The 18,082-nt window shown below is 50.7% G+C and overlaps 1 protein-coding gene across 1 annotated transcript in view; it reads right to left on the bottom strand.

Annotated features, from left to right (window-relative positions):
• TMCO4 (transmembrane and coiled-coil domains 4) overlaps window positions 1–18,082 on the bottom strand; it is a 46,135-nt gene that overhangs the window by 27,095 nt on the left and 958 nt on the right. Inside the window, exons 2-5 of the mRNA XM_015412605.1 lie at window positions 10,294–10,466; window positions 8,054–8,228; window positions 4,802–4,829; window positions 3,673–3,805 (exon numbers count right to left, since the gene is read on the bottom strand). Of these exons, the coding sequence (XP_015268091.1) occupies window positions 3,673–3,805; window positions 4,802–4,829; window positions 8,054–8,228; window positions 10,294–10,457 (500 nt within the window). The 5' untranslated portion in view covers window positions 10,458–10,466. The remainder of the gene's footprint in view (window positions 1–3,672; window positions 3,806–4,801; window positions 4,830–8,053; window positions 8,229–10,293; window positions 10,467–18,082) is intronic.

Below are 18,082 nucleotides of genomic sequence, written 5' to 3'. Positions count from 1 at the left end.
GTACGGGGGCGGGGCACATGACGAAGCCCCGCCCCCCGCTTCCGGCCGCCCCGCTTCCGGCCCTCATTCAGCCAGGAGGAGGCAGGAGAAGAGGGAGGGTAAGTTGCTTCCTCCCTGCCTCTCCCCACCCCTGCCTGGGGCCAAGGAGGGCCTTCGCGGGGCTTCCTTGCACTCCCGCCAGCCTTGCAGGTCCACCGCCGGGCCCCTCATGGGGCTCGGCAGTGGAGCTGCAAGGCCGGCGGTGGCGGCCGGGACCGTTGGGGGCGGGGTGTGTGGCCTTATGACACACTTCCAGTGATGTCACGGGGTGTAGCCTTATGACACACTTCCGGTGATGTCAGGGGGTATGGCATATGCTAATGAGTTATGCTAATTAGTTCCCCTAGCTCTTTTTCTACTAAACGACCCCTGGTTTGCCATGGCTTGCCTGTGCATAGCGACCGGGGACTTCCTCGGTGGTTGCCCATCCAAGGGCTGACCGGGACCAACCCGGCTTAGCTTCCGAGATTGGGCTAGCCTGGACTACCCCGCTGGGGCGGTGCAAACAGCTTTGCGTTTTTTTCTCGTGCAAAAATAACAGAATCGTGTAAAGGGGGGGGAAATCCAGCACCAGGGAATAGAGAATGGCACGGAATTAAGATGAGAGTTCGATGGGGGAGCCTGAAAACCAGGATTTCTAAGTTGAATGATCAGTAGGATCCCATCATGGTTAACATTTCCGCCTCAAACACCTTTGCATCCCCCTCCTGCTTGGACGGTCCTCTTTCCAAGGACCCTGAGTGACAGGAGAACAGGTCCCTGTTTGGTGGGCAATTAAAGGCAAAACGTAGGGAGATGAAGGGCGTTCCTTCCCTCACTGCTCTTCCCCTTTAATTTTCATTATGCTAATGAATGTAACCCATGTGGCCTTTTTTTCTGATTTTGCATTCATCTAGAATCATGGAAGGGATCCCCAGGGTCATCTAGTCCAACCCCAAGCACAATGCAGGAAATTCACAAATACCTGCCCCCCACCCCCGGTGGCCCCTGCTCCATGCCCAGAAGATGACAAAAAAATCTATAAATCTACACCTCTAAGTGATGTTTCCGCTTGCAATTTATCCATGCTGTCTTTGACCAGTATTACCAGCACACGAAGCATGCAACGAGCACATCAACACGTACACAGAACGCCCCGCGGAGTCTGCTTTATGGCAACAGATTTTCACTTTGGTTCATGCGACCAAAATGGCTGACGGTGAGCCAGCAAGAACCGCAGCGCAGACTACTTACCCGGAAGATGCGTCCCACAAGGTCAGCGGCTTGCGCAAGAAAAACAGCAAACGTTTTAATACGTGCCGACGGTTTATCAATGGGGCAATTAAATCCACACAATAATACTCGGAACTATTTATTTGAGTGAACGCCCTGTGCCCCCTGGCTGGCGGAGGCCATAAAGAGGAAGTCGGTAAAAGTTGAAGAGTTGTCAACAGAGCCTCCACCCACAACTGGCTGCTGGGTCAGCGCAGGGCGCTTCAACCTCTTCCTTCTCAGGGTGGACCCCCAGCCCCAATTAGCACGCTCCGTTGGTGCATTTCACACACTGCCTCTTAGCTGCCCCAAAATTCAAGCCAGTTTCTTTACTCCCATTTTTGTAAATGGCGGCTGAAATGGAGCGGCTTCCTCAAGACCACGGCCAGCAAGACTCAAGCCAAGGGACATCCTGATTTGTGGTCACCAAACGCTTTGGCAGAGTTCAACACTTAGCTGCTGCTCTGCTGTTTGGACGGAGGGGAAGGGAAGGTTTGGAAATGCCCTTCACCTGGGGGAGGAGGCCCTGGGGAGGCGGGAGTTAATTGGCCAGAGCCGCTCTTGCTGTCCATACTGACAGGTAAGACACACAGGCGAAGGGAAGGCCGTGCCTGCTAGGGGGTTGCGGGTAGAGGACAAGAAAGAGTAAGGCTCCAGTCTGTTCTGCCTTGAAGCTCCCTTGGAGAACGCTGGCCAGCTACCTCGCAGGGTTGTTGTGAGGGCAGCGCAGAAGAGAAGAGAGAATGATATATACCACCCAGATCTCCTTGGAGGATGGTGGGAGGGGGGGACAGAAAACACTTGGTTGCAGTGTTCCCTCTAAGCTGAGTGAGTGTGAGCCAGCTCACAGCTTCTTAGCCTCTGGCTCACACATTTTTGTCTTGGCTCGGGAAGGAGGGCTCCAGAGCAAACTAGTTTATGCGTTAGCCAAATCGCTTGCTCGCAACTTTAATGCCAGTAGCTCGCAAAGTAGAATTGTTGCTCACAAGACTCTACAGCTTAGAGGGAACGTTCTCCTGCCCTAGAAAACCTACCTCTCCTGCCCTAGAAAACAGCAGCCCAATATTTTTGTGCGTGCCACACTACGGTTGCCGTCGCCGGTACAACGCCATCAAGAGAAACTGAGCTATTATACACACATCTACATGCGTGTTATCCACCCATCCTTCTGTCTATGTTCCCCAGAGAGCGCTGCGTTCAGGGACGCAAAACCTTCTGGTTCTCCCTGGCCCTAAAGAGGCCAGAGTGGTCATTCATTACCAGGGCCAGGGCCTTCTCTGTGGCAGCACCACACTGCTGAAACGAGCTCCCTGAGGACACCAGGGCCCTGCGGAACTTACTTCAATTCTGCAGGGCCTGCAAGACGGAGCTCTTCCACCAGGCATTTGGCCACATTTAATATCTGGGTACAATGTCGGAGCCTTCCCTGGGATCTTTTCTATCAACCATGTCTGTACTAACTGATTCCTGTCACGGCCATATTGGATTATGATTCGCCATTATACAGGAATTTATGCATGGCACTTTAGATTTTATGGGGTTTTACATTGTTTTGAAAAGATTATGAAAGCTGCCATGGCGGAGAGGGCGTGGTATAAATCCAATAAATAAAGAAATAAAAATCTATCTTTCGGACATGACCAGTGTTCCCTCTAAGCTGAGTTAGTGTGAGCAAGCGCACCGTTTTTTTAGCCTCCGGCTCACACATTTTTGTCTCAGCTCATGAAGGAGGGCTCTGGAGCAAACCAATTGATGCAGTAGCCAAATCGCTCGCTCACAGCTTTAATGCCAGTAGGTTCACAAAGTAGAGTTTTTGCTCACGAGACTCCACAGCTTCGGGGGAGCCTTGGACAGGACCCCGGGGGATGCACTGTCCTCGCGGGGGTGCTCTCCTCCAGTAGAAAGATTGCTTCTGGCCAAACTTGCTTAACGTAAGAGCCACGTAGAATGACCATCGGATGTTTGAGAGCCACAAGACGTGAACAAATATCACAGACGTGTTTTTATTGGGAAATATAGATTTGCTTTTTATTAACATGAATCGAGACTGCCAAAAATAAAAAACAAAAGGGATAAACATAGATATCGATGATTTTTTTTGTCCAATGATATTTGTAGGCTGCCGGGGGGGGGGGGGCTTTGAGAAGGCATTTCAAGCTGAAGTTGCTTTCTTTCTCTGCTCCCCCCTGCCTCAAGCCTACCCAGGGAGGGGTACACTGGCTGGGGAAGGGAAGACCGATCGGGGAGGCACGCCTCCACTTCCCCAGCGATGCCGCCAGGAGCCACCCGTAGCTCCCGAGCCACAGTTTGGCTACCCCTGTGCTAGGGCAACGGATCCAACCTGTAATATCGAAAGATATCAATGTACGTGAAAAGCCTTACTCGGATTCCTCCTCTTCCTCTTCGTTCAGGCATTCCAGAAGACGCTCCTCGGCGGCCTCCAACTCCACCGGAGGAATCCTCAGCAGCCAGGTGACGTGAGCGAGAAGCACCCGCAGCCGGGCATCGTAGGAGCCTGCAGTGCAATCAGAGCAATGACAGGGGGCTCGCCCTCCTTCACACGGGGCAGCGCTAACCCGTGGAACTCACCGCCACAGGTGGGGGGGGGACAGTCTTTTGCTGAAATGGCTAAATCCACAGAGAGGCCCGTCTACGGCTGTTAGCTGTGAGGGTTAGATGAAGCCTCAGTGCTTGGAGGAGACGCCCTCTGAGAGCCACTTGCTGTGTGGGGGACAGGGGTCATTTCCTGCAGGAGCGCACAGGAGCAGAGCTCCGGCAGTAAAGAACCCAGGGGGCGGGCACATGCAACAAGCCCCGCCCCTTCTCCCAGCAGCCCTCAGTCAGAGCAAGAAGCAGCCAGGTAAGTTGCAGAGGCCCCCCTCCCCAGCCCCCCGGTCCAAAACCGTCCAGTGGCACCTTTAAGGCCAAGTTTTATTCAGGTACAAGCTCTCCCTCCTCTGCGAGGACAGATCTGCACGTTCCCCCCACCCCCCCAATAGCTTGCAATCCAAAACAGTCCAGTGGTGCCTTCTGACACACTTCCGGTGATGTCAGGGGGTGTGGCATATGCAAATGTTATGCTAATGAGCTCCTGCACCTCTTTTTCTACCAAATGACCCCTGGTGGGGGACAAACAGTGGGGTAAGCTTTGGCCTCCTCTGGGCTCCTTGCCAGGGTCATTCACATCCAGGATGCTAGGGTTGCCAGCCTCCAGGTGGGGCCTGGGGATCTCCCGCTTTTACAACTGATCTCCAGCTGACAGAGATCAGCTCCCCTGGAGAACATGGCTGCTTGGAAGGGTGGACTCTGTGGCATGGTACCATGCTGAGGCCCCTCCCCTCCCCAAACCCCGCCCTCTTCCGGATCCACCCCCAAAGTCTCCAGGTATTTTCCAACCCAGACCTGGCAGCCCTACAGGATGCTGAACCACACGGACCATCTGTCTGATCCAACAAGTCTCTTTTCGCGTTCCAGCCGCATCTCAAAAACAGAGCAAAGCAAAACGACTCACCGTCCTTCAGAGAAAAGGCCACGAGATCCTAAAAGGAAAAGGGGGAGAGAGAGAAATATTAAATGCAGAGGCTCCTGGGAACGTGCAGAGTTCTGCACAAAGTACAGCTACTACACTCCCCCTCCCCACTGGAGTATAATCAGTGTGTGTAATGGAGCCACAGACAGAAAATGCCCCTGGATATTTGCTCGATGCAGCGATCCCCACACACTCCCAGGGGGGTGCTTTTGCATGTGCAAAACAGCCGCTCCCATATTTCAAACCCAAAGGCCCAGACCTCTGAGAACTGCCTGGCCAATCCAGCCACAATTCGTCTAGTCCAGTCTGTCCTTGACATTATGGGTTACTCAGGTGCCTCCCGGAAGTCAGCAAACAGGGCTCAGTGGCAATAATCGTCCCCAGGATGAGGTATCCTGCCTCTGCACATGGAGGCTCTATTTAGCTACAAATCGAGTTGCCATCTCTGGGCTGGGAAACACCTGGGGATTTGGGGGAATGGAGTCTAGGGTGGAGGGGGTTTGGGGAGGGAAGGAACTCAGCAGGGTACAATGCTATAGAGTCCGCCCTCCAAAGCAGCCATTTTCTCCAGGGGGACTGATCCGTTGTCAAGCTTCAGTCTCGTTTCACCTTGTTTCACTTCACGGCTTGCCATGCTTTAGGGGGGAGGGAATTCCTGAGGGGAGCGTGTGGGTGTTTTGAGTGCATGCTTGTAGCAGCCATGCCTTTCTTTAAGATTGCCCCCCACTGCCGGTTCCCAAGAGAGCTGGCCTTGGAGACTCTTTTCCCAGGCCTGGACATAGATAAGGCACCATGTATTTGTCAGGGTTGCCACAGTAACAGTAGGGGCTGTGCGTGATGTATGTGAGAGGTGTGGGGTGCAGTTTGTATTTTCTATAATAGGGGCTTCTGCACGCCTTTTTCTCAGTTCTGAGACGGAGCCCGTTTCCTTGTTGTTGTTCAGTCGCACAGTCGAGTCCGACTCTTCGCGGCCCCATGGACCAGATCACGCCAGGCCTTCCGGTCTTCCGCCGTCCTCTGAAGTTGGCTCAACTTCATGTTCGTTGCATCTGTGACACTGTCTAACCATCTCATCCTTTGCCATCCCCGTCTTCTTTGACCTTCAATCTTTTCCAGCATCGGGGTCTTCTCCAGTGAGTGCTCCCTTCTCATAGGGTGGCCAAAGTATTTGAGCTTCAGTTTCATTATCTGGCCTTCCAGGGAACAGTCAGGGTTGATTTCTTTTAGGATTGACTGATTTGATCTTCTTGCAGTCCAAGGGACTCTCAAGAGTCTTCTCCAGCACCATGGTTCAAAAGAATCTACTCTTTGGCGCTCGGCCTTCCTTATAGTCCAACTCTCGCAGCCATACATGACTACTGGGAATACCATTGCTTTGACCATGCGGACTTTTGTTGGCAGGGTAATGTCTCTACTTTTTATCATGCTGTTTAGGTTCGCCATAGCTTTCCTCCCAAGGAACAGGCATCTTTTAATTTCATGGCTGCTGTCACAGTCTGTGGTGATCTGGGATCCCAGGAACGTGAAGTCTGTCACTACTTCCACGACTTCCCCTTCTATTTGCCAAGGAGTGATGGGGCAGGATGCCATGATCTTAGTTTTTTTGATGTTGAGCTTCAAGCCCACTTTTGCGCTCTCCTCTTTTACCCTGAGCAAGAGGCTCTTTAGGTCCTCTTCACTTTCTGCCCATTTCCTAAAAGTAAGCCTATCTCAATGAACAATCACTGCCAAAGCGTGCTGTGGAGAGTGTCTTAACTGGGAGACCTGACGACTGGAGATCAGTTGGCACAGCAGGAGATCTCCAGGCCCCACCTGGAGGCTGGTAACCAGTGTTCCCTCTAAGCTGAGTTAGTGTGAGCTAGCTCACCATTTTTTAGCCTGCAGCTCAGGAAAGACGGCTCCAGGGCAAACTAATTGATGCAGTAGCCAAATCACTCGCTCACAACTTTCATGCCAGTAGTTTACAAAGTAGAATTTCTGCTCACATGACTCCACAGCTTAGAGGGAGCATTGCGGTGGTAACCCTGGCTACAGCACTAATAGCCACACACCGTGCTGCCGTAGCATCAGCAGCTTAAGAGGTGGAGGGTTCGAATCTCGGCTTGACTGTGGACTGTAACTCCGGCCGGCCTTACAGGGTTGCTGAAAGAGGCTGTGTGCGGATTGCATCTGAGGCACTCGCTGAACGCGCTGACCCAACACTGCTCGCTCTAATAAAAGGACATCTTCCGTGATCCAAGACCAGCTCCTTCTCTCCAGCCCCAAACTGCCTACTTAGATTTTGCTCTGCTCTACCCAACTTGCCCTGAACAGACTTTGGGATCCCGCTGCTCTTTGATCTGGAGAAGTTCTGTCTGTTGGCCCGGCTCCCAAAATCATCCTGCAGAGAAACGCAGACTTGGGGGGGGGGGGAGAGGAACAGCTCAGCGGCTTGCCTAATACTAGCAGTCCGGGTCAGCTGATCAGCAAGAGGCCCAAGACAAACAAAACGATATGGCTGTTGCTAAGCTTCCAGAACCCATTGCCCCAGGTGGGCCAATGGCCACTACCCCTCCCTTTGAAGGGTCAGGCAAGCCCTTGGAGGACAGGCCTGTTAGGTGACTGCTCAATGGATCCTCCATGTACAGAGAGAGTGTACCTCTCAATTTAAGACGCAGGGGATGAAGAACAGGGGAGAGAAGAGAAGAAGAAGAAGAAGAAGAACAAGAAGAGATTGGATTTATACCCTGCCCTTCACTACCCAAAGGTGTCTCAGAGTGGCTCGCAAACTCCTTTCCCTTCCCCTCCCCACAACAGACACCCTGGGCGGTAGGTGGGGCTGAGAGAGCTCTGACAGAAACTGCTCTTTTTCAAGAACAGCTCTTATCAGAGCTACGGCTTGCCCAAGGTCATCCAGCCAGGTGCAAGTGGAGGAGTGGGGAATCAAATTAGAGTCCGCACACTTAACCACAACACCAGACTGGCTGTCCTTTACGTACAATATCCTTCAGTCGTATGAAATTGGCTTTCCTCCATAGTGAAAAGTTTCCTCTTTCTAAACCTGGTTTAAACCAGCTTCACTCTGTAAAGGGAGATAGCGGTGAGATCGGAGATACAAGCTGGGCAATTTTGGGGGCTGGGAATATAGAGGGGCATTCAGCCCCCACCTGTGCCCTGAGGGGGTACAACCCAGAGACAGACCGGTCCCCCTCTTCTGGGTCTGCAGGCCGACCTGAGAAAGGCAGACCACCTCACCTGAGTGATGTTCTTGGGATTCTCGCTCAAGGCGGGCTCCTTCAGGAGGATCTGGACAAAGGTGTCGGTCCCCTCGCCTCCCAAGCCACCAGCGAAGGCCAGCATGGCGGGCAAGACAGCTTCGGAGAGCTCCAGCCACTTCACCAGGCGCTCGATGACTTCGGTCCTGTAGGAGCTTCAAAGAGGGCGGCCGTGAGAGGAGGACTGGCCCGCTGGCCTGTGGGGATCGGGCGGCTGAGCCCAGCTGCCCTCGACTGAATTAGACCCTGGGTCCACCAAAGTCAGTCTTGTCTACTCAGACTGGCAGTGATTCTCCAGGGTCTCAGGCGGAGGTCTTTCCCATCACCTCCTGCCTGGTCCTTGTAACAGGAGATGCCGGGGATTGAACCTGGGTCCTTCTCCATGCCAAGCAGAGGCTCTGCCACTGAGCCACAACTCCTCTTTACAGCTCTCCAGAGTCTCAGGCGGAGGGCTTTCCCATCACCTCCTGCCTGGTCCTTGTAACAGGAGATGCCGGGGATTGAACCTGGGTCCTTCTCCATGCCAAGCAGAGGCTCTGCCACTGAGCCACAACTCCTCTTTACAGCTCTCCAGAGTCTCAGGCGGAGGGCTTTCCCATCACCTCCTGCCTGGTCCTTGTAACAGGAGATGCCGGGGATTGAACCTGGGTCCTTCTCCATGCCAAGCAGAGGCTCTGCCACTGAGCCACAACTCCTCTTTACAGCTCTCCAGAGTCTCAGGCGGAGGGCTTTCCCATCACCTCCTGCCTGGTCCTTGTAACAGGAGATGCCGGGGATTGAACCTGGGTCCTTCTCCATGCCAAGCAGAGGCTCTGCCACTGAGCCACAACTCCTCTTTACAGCTCTCCAGAGTCTCAGGCGGAGGGCTTTCCCATCACCTCCTGCCTGGTCCTTGTAACAGGAGATGCCGGGGATTGAACCTGGGTCCTTCTCCATGCCAAGCAGAGGCTCTGCCACTGAGCCACAACTCCTCTTTACAGCTCTCCAGAGTCTCAGGCGGAGGGCTTTCCCATCACCTCCTGCCTGGTCCTTGTAACAGGAGATGCCGGGGATTGAACCTGGGTCCTTCTCCATGCCAAGCAGAGGCTCTGCCACTGAGCCACAACTCCTCTTTACAGCTCTCCAGGGGCTCAGGCGGAGGTCCTTCCCATCACCTCCTCCAAGGTCCTTTTAACTGAAGATGTAGGGGATTGAACCAGGGACCTTCTGCATGCCAGGAGAGCATTGTGCTCATTAGATCAAAATCTGTTGGTGGTCTCCGGCCTGAGAGATATCTGGCTGTGCTCAAGCAGAGCCAGGGTGTTTTCTGCCCTGGCTCCAACCTGGTAGAACTCTGCTGAATAACATCCGTGCCCTGCAGGACCTGTTACAGTTCCGCAGGGCCTGCAAGGCAGAGATATTCTGCCAGGCATTTGGTTGAGGGCAGCGACGGTTCCGTCTCTCTAGCACACCCACCCCCTGCCTCCCCCAGGCCAGTCGCTTCATCAGGAAAATGTTAACGCCATCATAGGATACTGTTGTGTTTTTACCTGCTTTAATTTGTTATCTTCAGGGGTCATTTCCTGCGGGAGCGCACAGGAGCGGAGCTCTGGCAGTAAGGAGCCCAGGGGGCGGGCACATGCAACAAGTCCCGCCCCCTGCTCCCAGCAGCCCTCTGTCAGAGCAAGAAGTAGCCAGGTAAGTTGCAGAGCTCCCCCCCCGCCTGCCTTCAGGTACAAGCTCTCCCTCCTCTGTGAGGGTAGATCTGCATGTCCCCCCCCACAATAGCTAGCAATCCAAAACAGTCCAGTGGAGCCTGAGCGGTGGGTGTTGCCTTCTGACAAACTTCCGGTGATGTCAGGGGGTGTGGCATATGCAAATAAGTTATGCTAATGAATTATGCTAATGAGCTCCTATGTCTCTTTTGCTACGAAATGACCCCTGGTTATCTTGATGTTGTATTTGTGATACCGCCCTGAGCCTGGTTTTTCCAGGGGAGGGTGGTTTAAAATAGAACAACAACAACAATAGACTTTGATTGGACAAAGGTCTGATTTAGTATAAGGCACCTGCATGTGTTCATTTTTTCAAATGGATCTTTTCCAGAATCCATTTTTTAATCACAAAATGTAGCTCTTCTAACTCCCAAAGTCTGACCCGTCCCCCGTTCAGATGCTCTCTGGGGACCAGGAATCAAACAGCTAAAAACCTCGGTGACTTTTTCGGCAACAAAATATTTACCTGTCTTCTGGTCCGGGAAACAAGGACGCCAACGATATGCCCCAGAGAGCTGCGTAGGCAAACTTCCCGGGCTCAGCCAGCTGCTGGCCGACACATTGGAGCGGCTCCTCACTCTCCGGTCGTCTCGTCCCCTTCCTCCAGGGCTTCTGGCTTTCGGCTGCCATATTCAGCACCTGCCGTGACACGGAGACGGATTGGAAACAAAAGCGGTGGCAAGGAAAGGATCCAGAGAGAAACAGAAATGACCACATTGGCTCACCCCTATGTACCAGCCTTTTAATACCAAAAGGTGAGGGTTGGATCCTGTGGATCAGTGAAGAAAAAGAAGAAGGAAGAGGAAGAAGAGGAGGAGGAGGAGATTTGATGTATACCCCGCCCTTCACTCAGAGTCTCAGAGCGGCCTACAAACGTCTTGTGATTCCTTCCGCCAGAGAAGAGGGCCTAATGCAGGGGTCCCCATACTTTTTTGAGCCTGTGGACACATTTGGAATTCTGACACGGAATGGTGGGCGCAGCAACAAGATGGCTGCCACAAAATGGCTGCCACCAGAGATGAGCCACAACATGATCGCCGCAGCTTAACTTCAGTAATACTGTGTAGATTCTTGTGCTGTGGTGGCAGCCGCTCCCAAAGCAACATTTAAAAAAATCTGCAGTAGTCAATCAGAAGCCTGGCTGGGCATACCTGGCCCCATCCACGTCCTAAAAACCCTTGGCGGGTACCAGGAAAGGCATCAGCAGGCCCCATGGCACCAACGGGCACCACGCTGTGCGATGCAACCTAAAGAATGCTGAAAGACAGAGGTTGTATCTCTCGGCTGCTGCCGCTCTAAGATGATGTTTTCATTGTTATGATGACTGTGGAAGGCTTTTGCACTTATAGTATTTCTTTATGTCTTTATGAGGGAGCTTTGAGTGGGCAGTAAACCCCTTCAGAAAATGCTTAGGGCTATAAACAATACCGCAATCTAGCAAGAGAAATAAAGCCGCCGATTGTTTGGGAGCGACAACAGGAAGCGCATGAGAGAGAGAGAGAGACAACAACGTCTTTGATTTGCTGCAGAACAAACCGCAGCAGGCATTTATGGGAACCCACCCTCTCGATCCTGCAGAGGCATCTGGGGTGGGTGCACGCGTTCGAAGATTCCTCTTCTTGCATATATTCTGTTTCAGAGATCAACTGCTTTCTATGGCCTACTCATGAAACCAGTAAACCAAGAGGTTGCGTTAATGTGGGATGAAAAAGAAAAGATTTAAAATAGCCGTTCCTCCTTGGAATGGAAAGCCACTCTTAATTATAAAATTGGAAATTACCTTACAGCTCTTCAGCACCTTCAAAGGCAGCTTGGCTGTATGCAAATTTCTTTACAGGTTTCAAGAAGAAGAAGAAGAAGAAGAAGAAGAAGAAGAAGAAGAAGAAGAAGAAGAAGAAGAAGAAGAAGAAGAAGAAGAAGAGGAAGAGGAAGAGGAAGAGGAAGAGGAAGAGGAAGAGGAAGAGGAAGGAGGAGGAGGAGGAGGAGGAGGAGGAGGAGATTGGATGTGTACCCCACCCTTCACTTGGAGTCTCAGAGCGGCCTACAAACTCCTTTCCCTTCCCCTCCCCACAACAGACACCCTGTGAAGTACGGGGGCTGACAGTGCTCTTTCCAGAACTGCCCTTGAGAGAACAGCTCTGACAGAACTATGGCTTGCCCAAGGTCATCCAGCAGCTGCAAGTGGAGGAGTGGGGAATCAAACCTGGTTCTCCCAGATTAGAGTCTGCACACTTAAACACTGCACCAAACTGGACGAGGGAAGAACGACATTCACTGCCCTAAACTCCTTGGAGGAAGGACTCCACAAACAGCCCACAGGTAGAACATCACAGGTATCACTCAAGCTCACTTTATATCCCTTTGGCCTTTCCCCCCTTCCCTTAACAAGGGGGAAGGTTGGGTGCAGAAAGCTGCAGATTGGTGACCTTTCCTATGATGCACAGTTGACCGGCAGGGCATTGGCTGACCACATACCAGTTATAGCACCCTATAAATCGGGTGACGTAGACTCATCGCCCCAGGCACATGGTGGCTCCGCCCGCCTTCTGACACCAGCTCCAGAACTGCTTTCGATTGTGCCCTTATTGGGATCGATGGAAAGACACGCGGGATACTGATATGCCCTCACTTCCGCATCCCATCCCATTCCCATGGAAACCACACATTTCACCGACACAGCGCAAAGTCCACAGCAGAACAAAATAATAAAAGCGAATTACTCTTTGGATGGATGAAAGATGACAGAGAATGACGGAACATTCACCCCGGCATGTGAGGTCAGCCTCCTCGTGAGCCCATCTAGTTCAGCCACTATCTTCTGTTTAGAAATGCGCAAATGTCACCTCCTCCTTTCTTTTCTGATGGACATTATTATTTTTCTAAATGGTTCTGGGTTCATTGATTCCCGCTAATGGCTTGGCATGTTAATTTTTAAGTCAGAGGGCATTTCTAGATACAGACAGGGCTTTTTTTGTAGAAAAAGCCCAGCAGGAATTTATTAGCATAACAGGCCACACCCAACAGCAGAAACTCATTAGCATATTAGGCCAAACCCCTGATAGTACAGCGCGCTAGCATATTAGGCCACACAGCCCTTGTTACCAGAAGTGTGGTCATCCAGCCACACCCACCTTTTGCTTCTTATTCTGTTCACCTTGTTTGTTGTCAAAACCCAGGGCTTTTTTTGTAGCAGGAACTCCTTTGCATGTTAGGCTACACACCCCTAACGTAGCCAATCCTAATGAGTTCCTGCTGTTGGGTGTGGCCTATTATGCTAATGAGTTCCTGCTGGGCGTGGCCAACTCAGGAGCCAGCCAAAACTCCGTTCCTGTGCGTTCCTGCCCAAAAATAGCCCTGGATACAGGGTATGTAATTTATATGTAGAATGATTGTTTTATTTATTATTTTGCAGCATCTGGAGTCCGCCTTTATTAACGCACACATTAAGATGAACAATGTGCATATTTTACTGGAAAAATTCTGGGATACAGAAAACGGCAGGTAAATAAAGAATCACGGGGTTGGATCCTGCATCTCTGAAGAATGAAGGAGGAGGAGGTTTGGATTTATACCCCACCCTTCACTCAGCGTCTCAGAGCAGTTTACAGTCTCCTTTCCCTTCCCCTCCCCACAACAGACACCCTGTGAGGTAGGTGGGGCTGAGAGAGCTCTCTCGAGGACTGCCCTAGAGAGTACAGCTCTGGGAGAACTTGTGACTGACCCACGGTCACTCCAGCAGCTGTATGTGGAGGAGGAGTGGGGAATCAAACCCGGTTCTCCCAGATTAGAGTCCACCGCTCTTAACCACTATACCAAACTGGCTCTCTCAGGCAGGTGCTTTCCTCCCCCAGAATGACACAATTTTTTGCGCTCTTCCAAGTCTCTTGCCTCTGGGAAAGGTGCCTTCAGTCAGTGCGGGAAACACTTTTGCTAGCAAAATGGATGCAGCCCAAGGGTCTGATTCACTCAAGAGCGAAGGGAAATCAAAATAGGGACTGGGAGGCCAAAATGCCAGGATAAGAAATTCAGAACCATCCCTTGCTCCATTGGCAAAGTAACTGATGGCTGAGCTGGATTTGGCTGTATCAGTAAACCCCCCCAAAAAAGAGGGGAGAAAATCTAAACCAACAAAGCACAAACCTCCAAAGGAAGTTTAGAAAACTTACTGAGGGCCAAAAGTTAAAAACATAAGTAAGTGTACAAAAGAGTGTTTATTACAAAGACATATAAAAACCCAGTAGGGGCCCAAATAAAGCCTCGTAAAATGTTCAAAGTTACAAATACACACACACAAAAGAAAGTATATGACCTGATGTGTTTCGGCTCACAAGAGCCTTCTTCAGAGGTTAAATAGTGCAAAATACAACAAGCAACAGAGTCCATGTAACACATGTAAGGCAATTAACAATTAAAAAAATGGGACCAAAATGGAAAATTTTGGAAAATTTGCACTATACTGTCATATACTGTCTTTTTGTGTGTGTGTATTTTGTAACTTTGAACATTTTATGAAGCTTTATTTGGGCCCCCACTAGGTTTTTATATGTCTTTGTAATAAACACTCTTTTGAACACTTACTTATGTTTTTAACTTCTGGCCCTCAAAAAGTTTTCTAAACTTCCTTTGCAGGTTTATCAGTAAGCCACCTAAACCTGATGCCAGTTGCATTTGTGCACTGGCTGATTTGTGCTCTGCACAGGGTTGCCCCCTCTGGACTGGGAAATACCTGAAGTGTTTTGTTGGGGGCGGAGCCTGGGGAGCCTGGGATTTGGGGAGGGGAGGGACCCCAGCAGGGTAGAACGCCATAGAGTCCCCCCTCCAAAGCAGCCATCTTCTCCGGGTGAACTAATCTCTGTTGCCTGGAGAACAGTTGTAATAGTGGGAGATCTCCAGTCACCACCTGGAGGTTGGTAACCCTAGATCTGCAACAAACTGTGTTTGCTACAGGCTGCTGTGTTGCTTCAATGAGATTAGAACAGCAAAAAGCATCGGAGAGGAGGAGGAGGAGATTGGATTTATACCCCACCCTTCACTAGGAGTCTCGGAGCAGCTTACAATCTCCTTTCCCTTCCCCTCCCCACAATAGATACCCTGTGAGGCAGGTGGGGCTGAGAGAGCTCTGACAGAAACTGCTCTTTCTCAAGGACAGCTCTGAGAGAACTGTGATAGTAAAGAGTTCGAGTCCAGGAGCACCTAAAAGACGGACAAGATTTTCAGAAAGGGCGCTTTGACTCTCAAAATCCTATTCCCTGAAAATCTTGTTGCTACTCAACTTGAATCTACAGAAGAACGTAAGAGAAGCCATGTTGGATCAGGCCAATGGCCCATCTACTCCAACACTTGGTGTCCCACGGTGGCCCAAACCCAGAATCTAGGACTGTAACAAGCGACAGGATCCTCACTGCGTTGCCTGAAGTAAAGCTACGGCAACCATTTTTGTGGCTGGCTCCACCTCCTGCGGCAGCCATTTTGTGGCAGCCATACTGTGCCGGCACCCACCACCCTGCATCAGAATTCCAAAGGTGCCTGGAGGGTCAAAAAGGTTGGGGACTCCCGGTCTCCAGCCCTGACCTTTTACCGCAAGCTTCTATCAGCACCATATTATTACAGTGCAGCCCTGTTTCCTGTGCCAAAAGCCCTCTCGATTAATTCAGTTTCACGTGGCTTATATATCACTTACTTCTGTGCCCCTGGTCAGTGCTGTGTGGCTGCTGTCTGGCCCATGGCGGACTGTGGTGCACACGCTCCACTCCCTGGCAAGCTGACCTTGATTTCCCAGCCGGCTTCTGGCGGTTTTATTTATTTCCATTGTTTATGACCCCACCTCCGCCTGAAGGGCAGCTGGCAATCTTTACGCCTGGCCAAAGCAAGTGACGCTGCCCGCAGTGAAAAGTGCACCATAATTTGTTTTTCTGTGTGTGCTCACACCTTTACTGCACCGAATCCAAACAGAGAGAGCACTGGCTCAAGGACACAACATTTACTTTGAGGGCTGGCTGGAGCCAGCTGACGCTCCCTGCTTGGCCACCCTTGATGGGGTTGCCCCCCCCCATTAGGGATCAACTCTGGTTTGAGAAACTCCTGGAGATCTGGTGGTGGACCCTGGGGAGGACCAGATCTCGGGAGGGGAGGGACCTCAGCGGGGTACAGGGCCATAAAGTCCACCCTCCAAAGCCGCCGTTTTCTCCAGGGGAACTGACCTCAGTCGTCGGGAGAGCCATTGCAATTCCGGGATTTTTCCAGGCCTCACCTGAAGGTTAGCAACCCAGCAGGGCCCTCGTACTGGTGAAGGGTTGGAGGCCCAGCCCTAAACTCATTCCTGCCTTTGCTATCGAAGGAAATGAAACAGGGAAGTGAGGCCACGGGACGGCTTCACAAAGTATTTGGGTTTTGACATTCTTTAAGCAATTTCCTTCAGTGGTGGCAGAGATACATTTTGTGTACTTGACAGTATTGTATAAGGCAGCTATTCTCTATTCTATTCTATTCTATTCTATTCTATTCTATTCTATTCTATTCTATTCTATTCTATTCTATTCTATTCTATTCTATTCTATTCTATAGTTGTGATTGCCAATATTCCAATAAAGGTACATGAATACGAATTATAGGGCAGTTCTGTCTAATTCTGGCCCCGGTCACACGGGCCAGATATCGTGGGGGGGAGGCGTGGCTGTTTGCCCCAGGGCAAAATAACACGCGGTTGCGCCAGCAGACGTACCGTGGAGGTCCCGTGGAAGTTGGAAGGTGCAAAGAAGCGGCGCGGCAAACGGGTGTTTTGTTTTACGGACACCAAAGTGTGCGCATCCCATGGACAGTTAAAAAAAACAAACCTTTATACGAGGGGGCATGGGTGGGCGCCGGAACTACCACCGGAAATGCGATCTGACGCCCGCCCTTGCCCCGTGGTTACCGGAAACTAGTACCTCCGAGGTACTAGTTTTTAACCGCGCGTCTTCGGCGGGAAGCCTCGGGTTCGCCACGGGAGCTCTACGATTCCCAGATGTGGCGGTGAGATCACGCCCGGAAAATCAGCCTATCTTCCATCTCTCTAGCGTGCCTAATGCTCCGTGTGACCGCAGCTCCGTGTTACCAAATGCTCTCCCGGCTTTCCGGTCATTTCCTGTTGTAGAATACATGGATGCAGCAGCAGAGTTATGGATGCCAACCTCCAGGTGGGCGAACCAAAAGGGATCACAGTTACAAGGAAACATATCAAACAAACACTGCAATAAAAATGACAATATTACTAAGGACATTCTAACATTCTCAATAAAAAGGTGCTACCACTATAAACAACTAGAGAACAACTGAGCCAGCATTGAGACCAAGAGCAATTGCCAGCCAATTTAAAAAAAGAAGGCTTCTTGCTAGATAGAAAAGAGGACTGGTTGCTACGACTTGAAATCAATTAACTGGTTTGCTCCTAATTGAAACACTTGAAATGGAACTAGAAGATAATCTGAAGAAAGTAAAAAAGAAGTCAAGCAGTAATAATCTGAAAATGGAACCAGAATTTAATTTGAAGAAAGTAAAAAAAGAAGTTAAGCTGTAAAAATCTGAAGAAAGTAAAAATGCTGTAATGATTTGAAAATGGAACCCGAAGACAATTTGAAGAAAGAAAAAAAAGAAGTTAAACTGTATCAAGAGGCTGAAACCTTTCAACATAATTACTCCTGAGGAAGATTGGTGAAACGAGTTTATAATCGGGTGCTCATTGCGGATGATGGACTTTTCCTTGAGAAGTTTAGAATTTCCTTAGTAATATTGTAAAAGTGTTGTGTACTGGCTGAGCCACACACGCGGTCCCACAAACTAGCAAAGCTTTGCTACCAGAGTCAATAGAGCCCTAGGATCCTAAAACCCACCACCGGGGAGTAGGGATTGTACAGGGGACCTATAAGGTTGTAACTCTTGTATATAGCCTATCACGGGTGTCTCTGTGTGTGTGATGGGTGTGGTTATGAATGGACATATAAGCAGCCTGCGAGCTAGCGACTGTATCTCCTTTTTTTCTGAAATCACAAAGTAAAAGTATGAGCTGAGAATCACTCTGCGATGCCTCAGTCTCAGTACTTCTCAAAAAGTTTCCTTTGTAATATAATTTGACATCCATAAGATTTGTTCAGTGTCATTGTTATCACAGTGTATGCTTGTTTGATAAACCTCCAGGTGGGACCTGGAGATCTCCCGGCTGCTCCCCAGACAAGAGATCAATCTCTCCCTCCCCCAGCTCCGCCCTCAAATCCCCAGGA

This window comes from Gekko japonicus, unplaced genomic scaffold, assembly GCF_001447785.1.
Source record: "Gekko japonicus isolate JY-2015 unplaced genomic scaffold, Gekko_japonicus_V1.1 scaffold131, whole genome shotgun sequence".
Taxonomy (NCBI): Eukaryota; Metazoa; Chordata; class Lepidosauria; order Squamata; family Gekkonidae; genus Gekko; species Gekko japonicus.
This window is presented reverse-complemented; position numbering and strand designations above follow the sequence as displayed.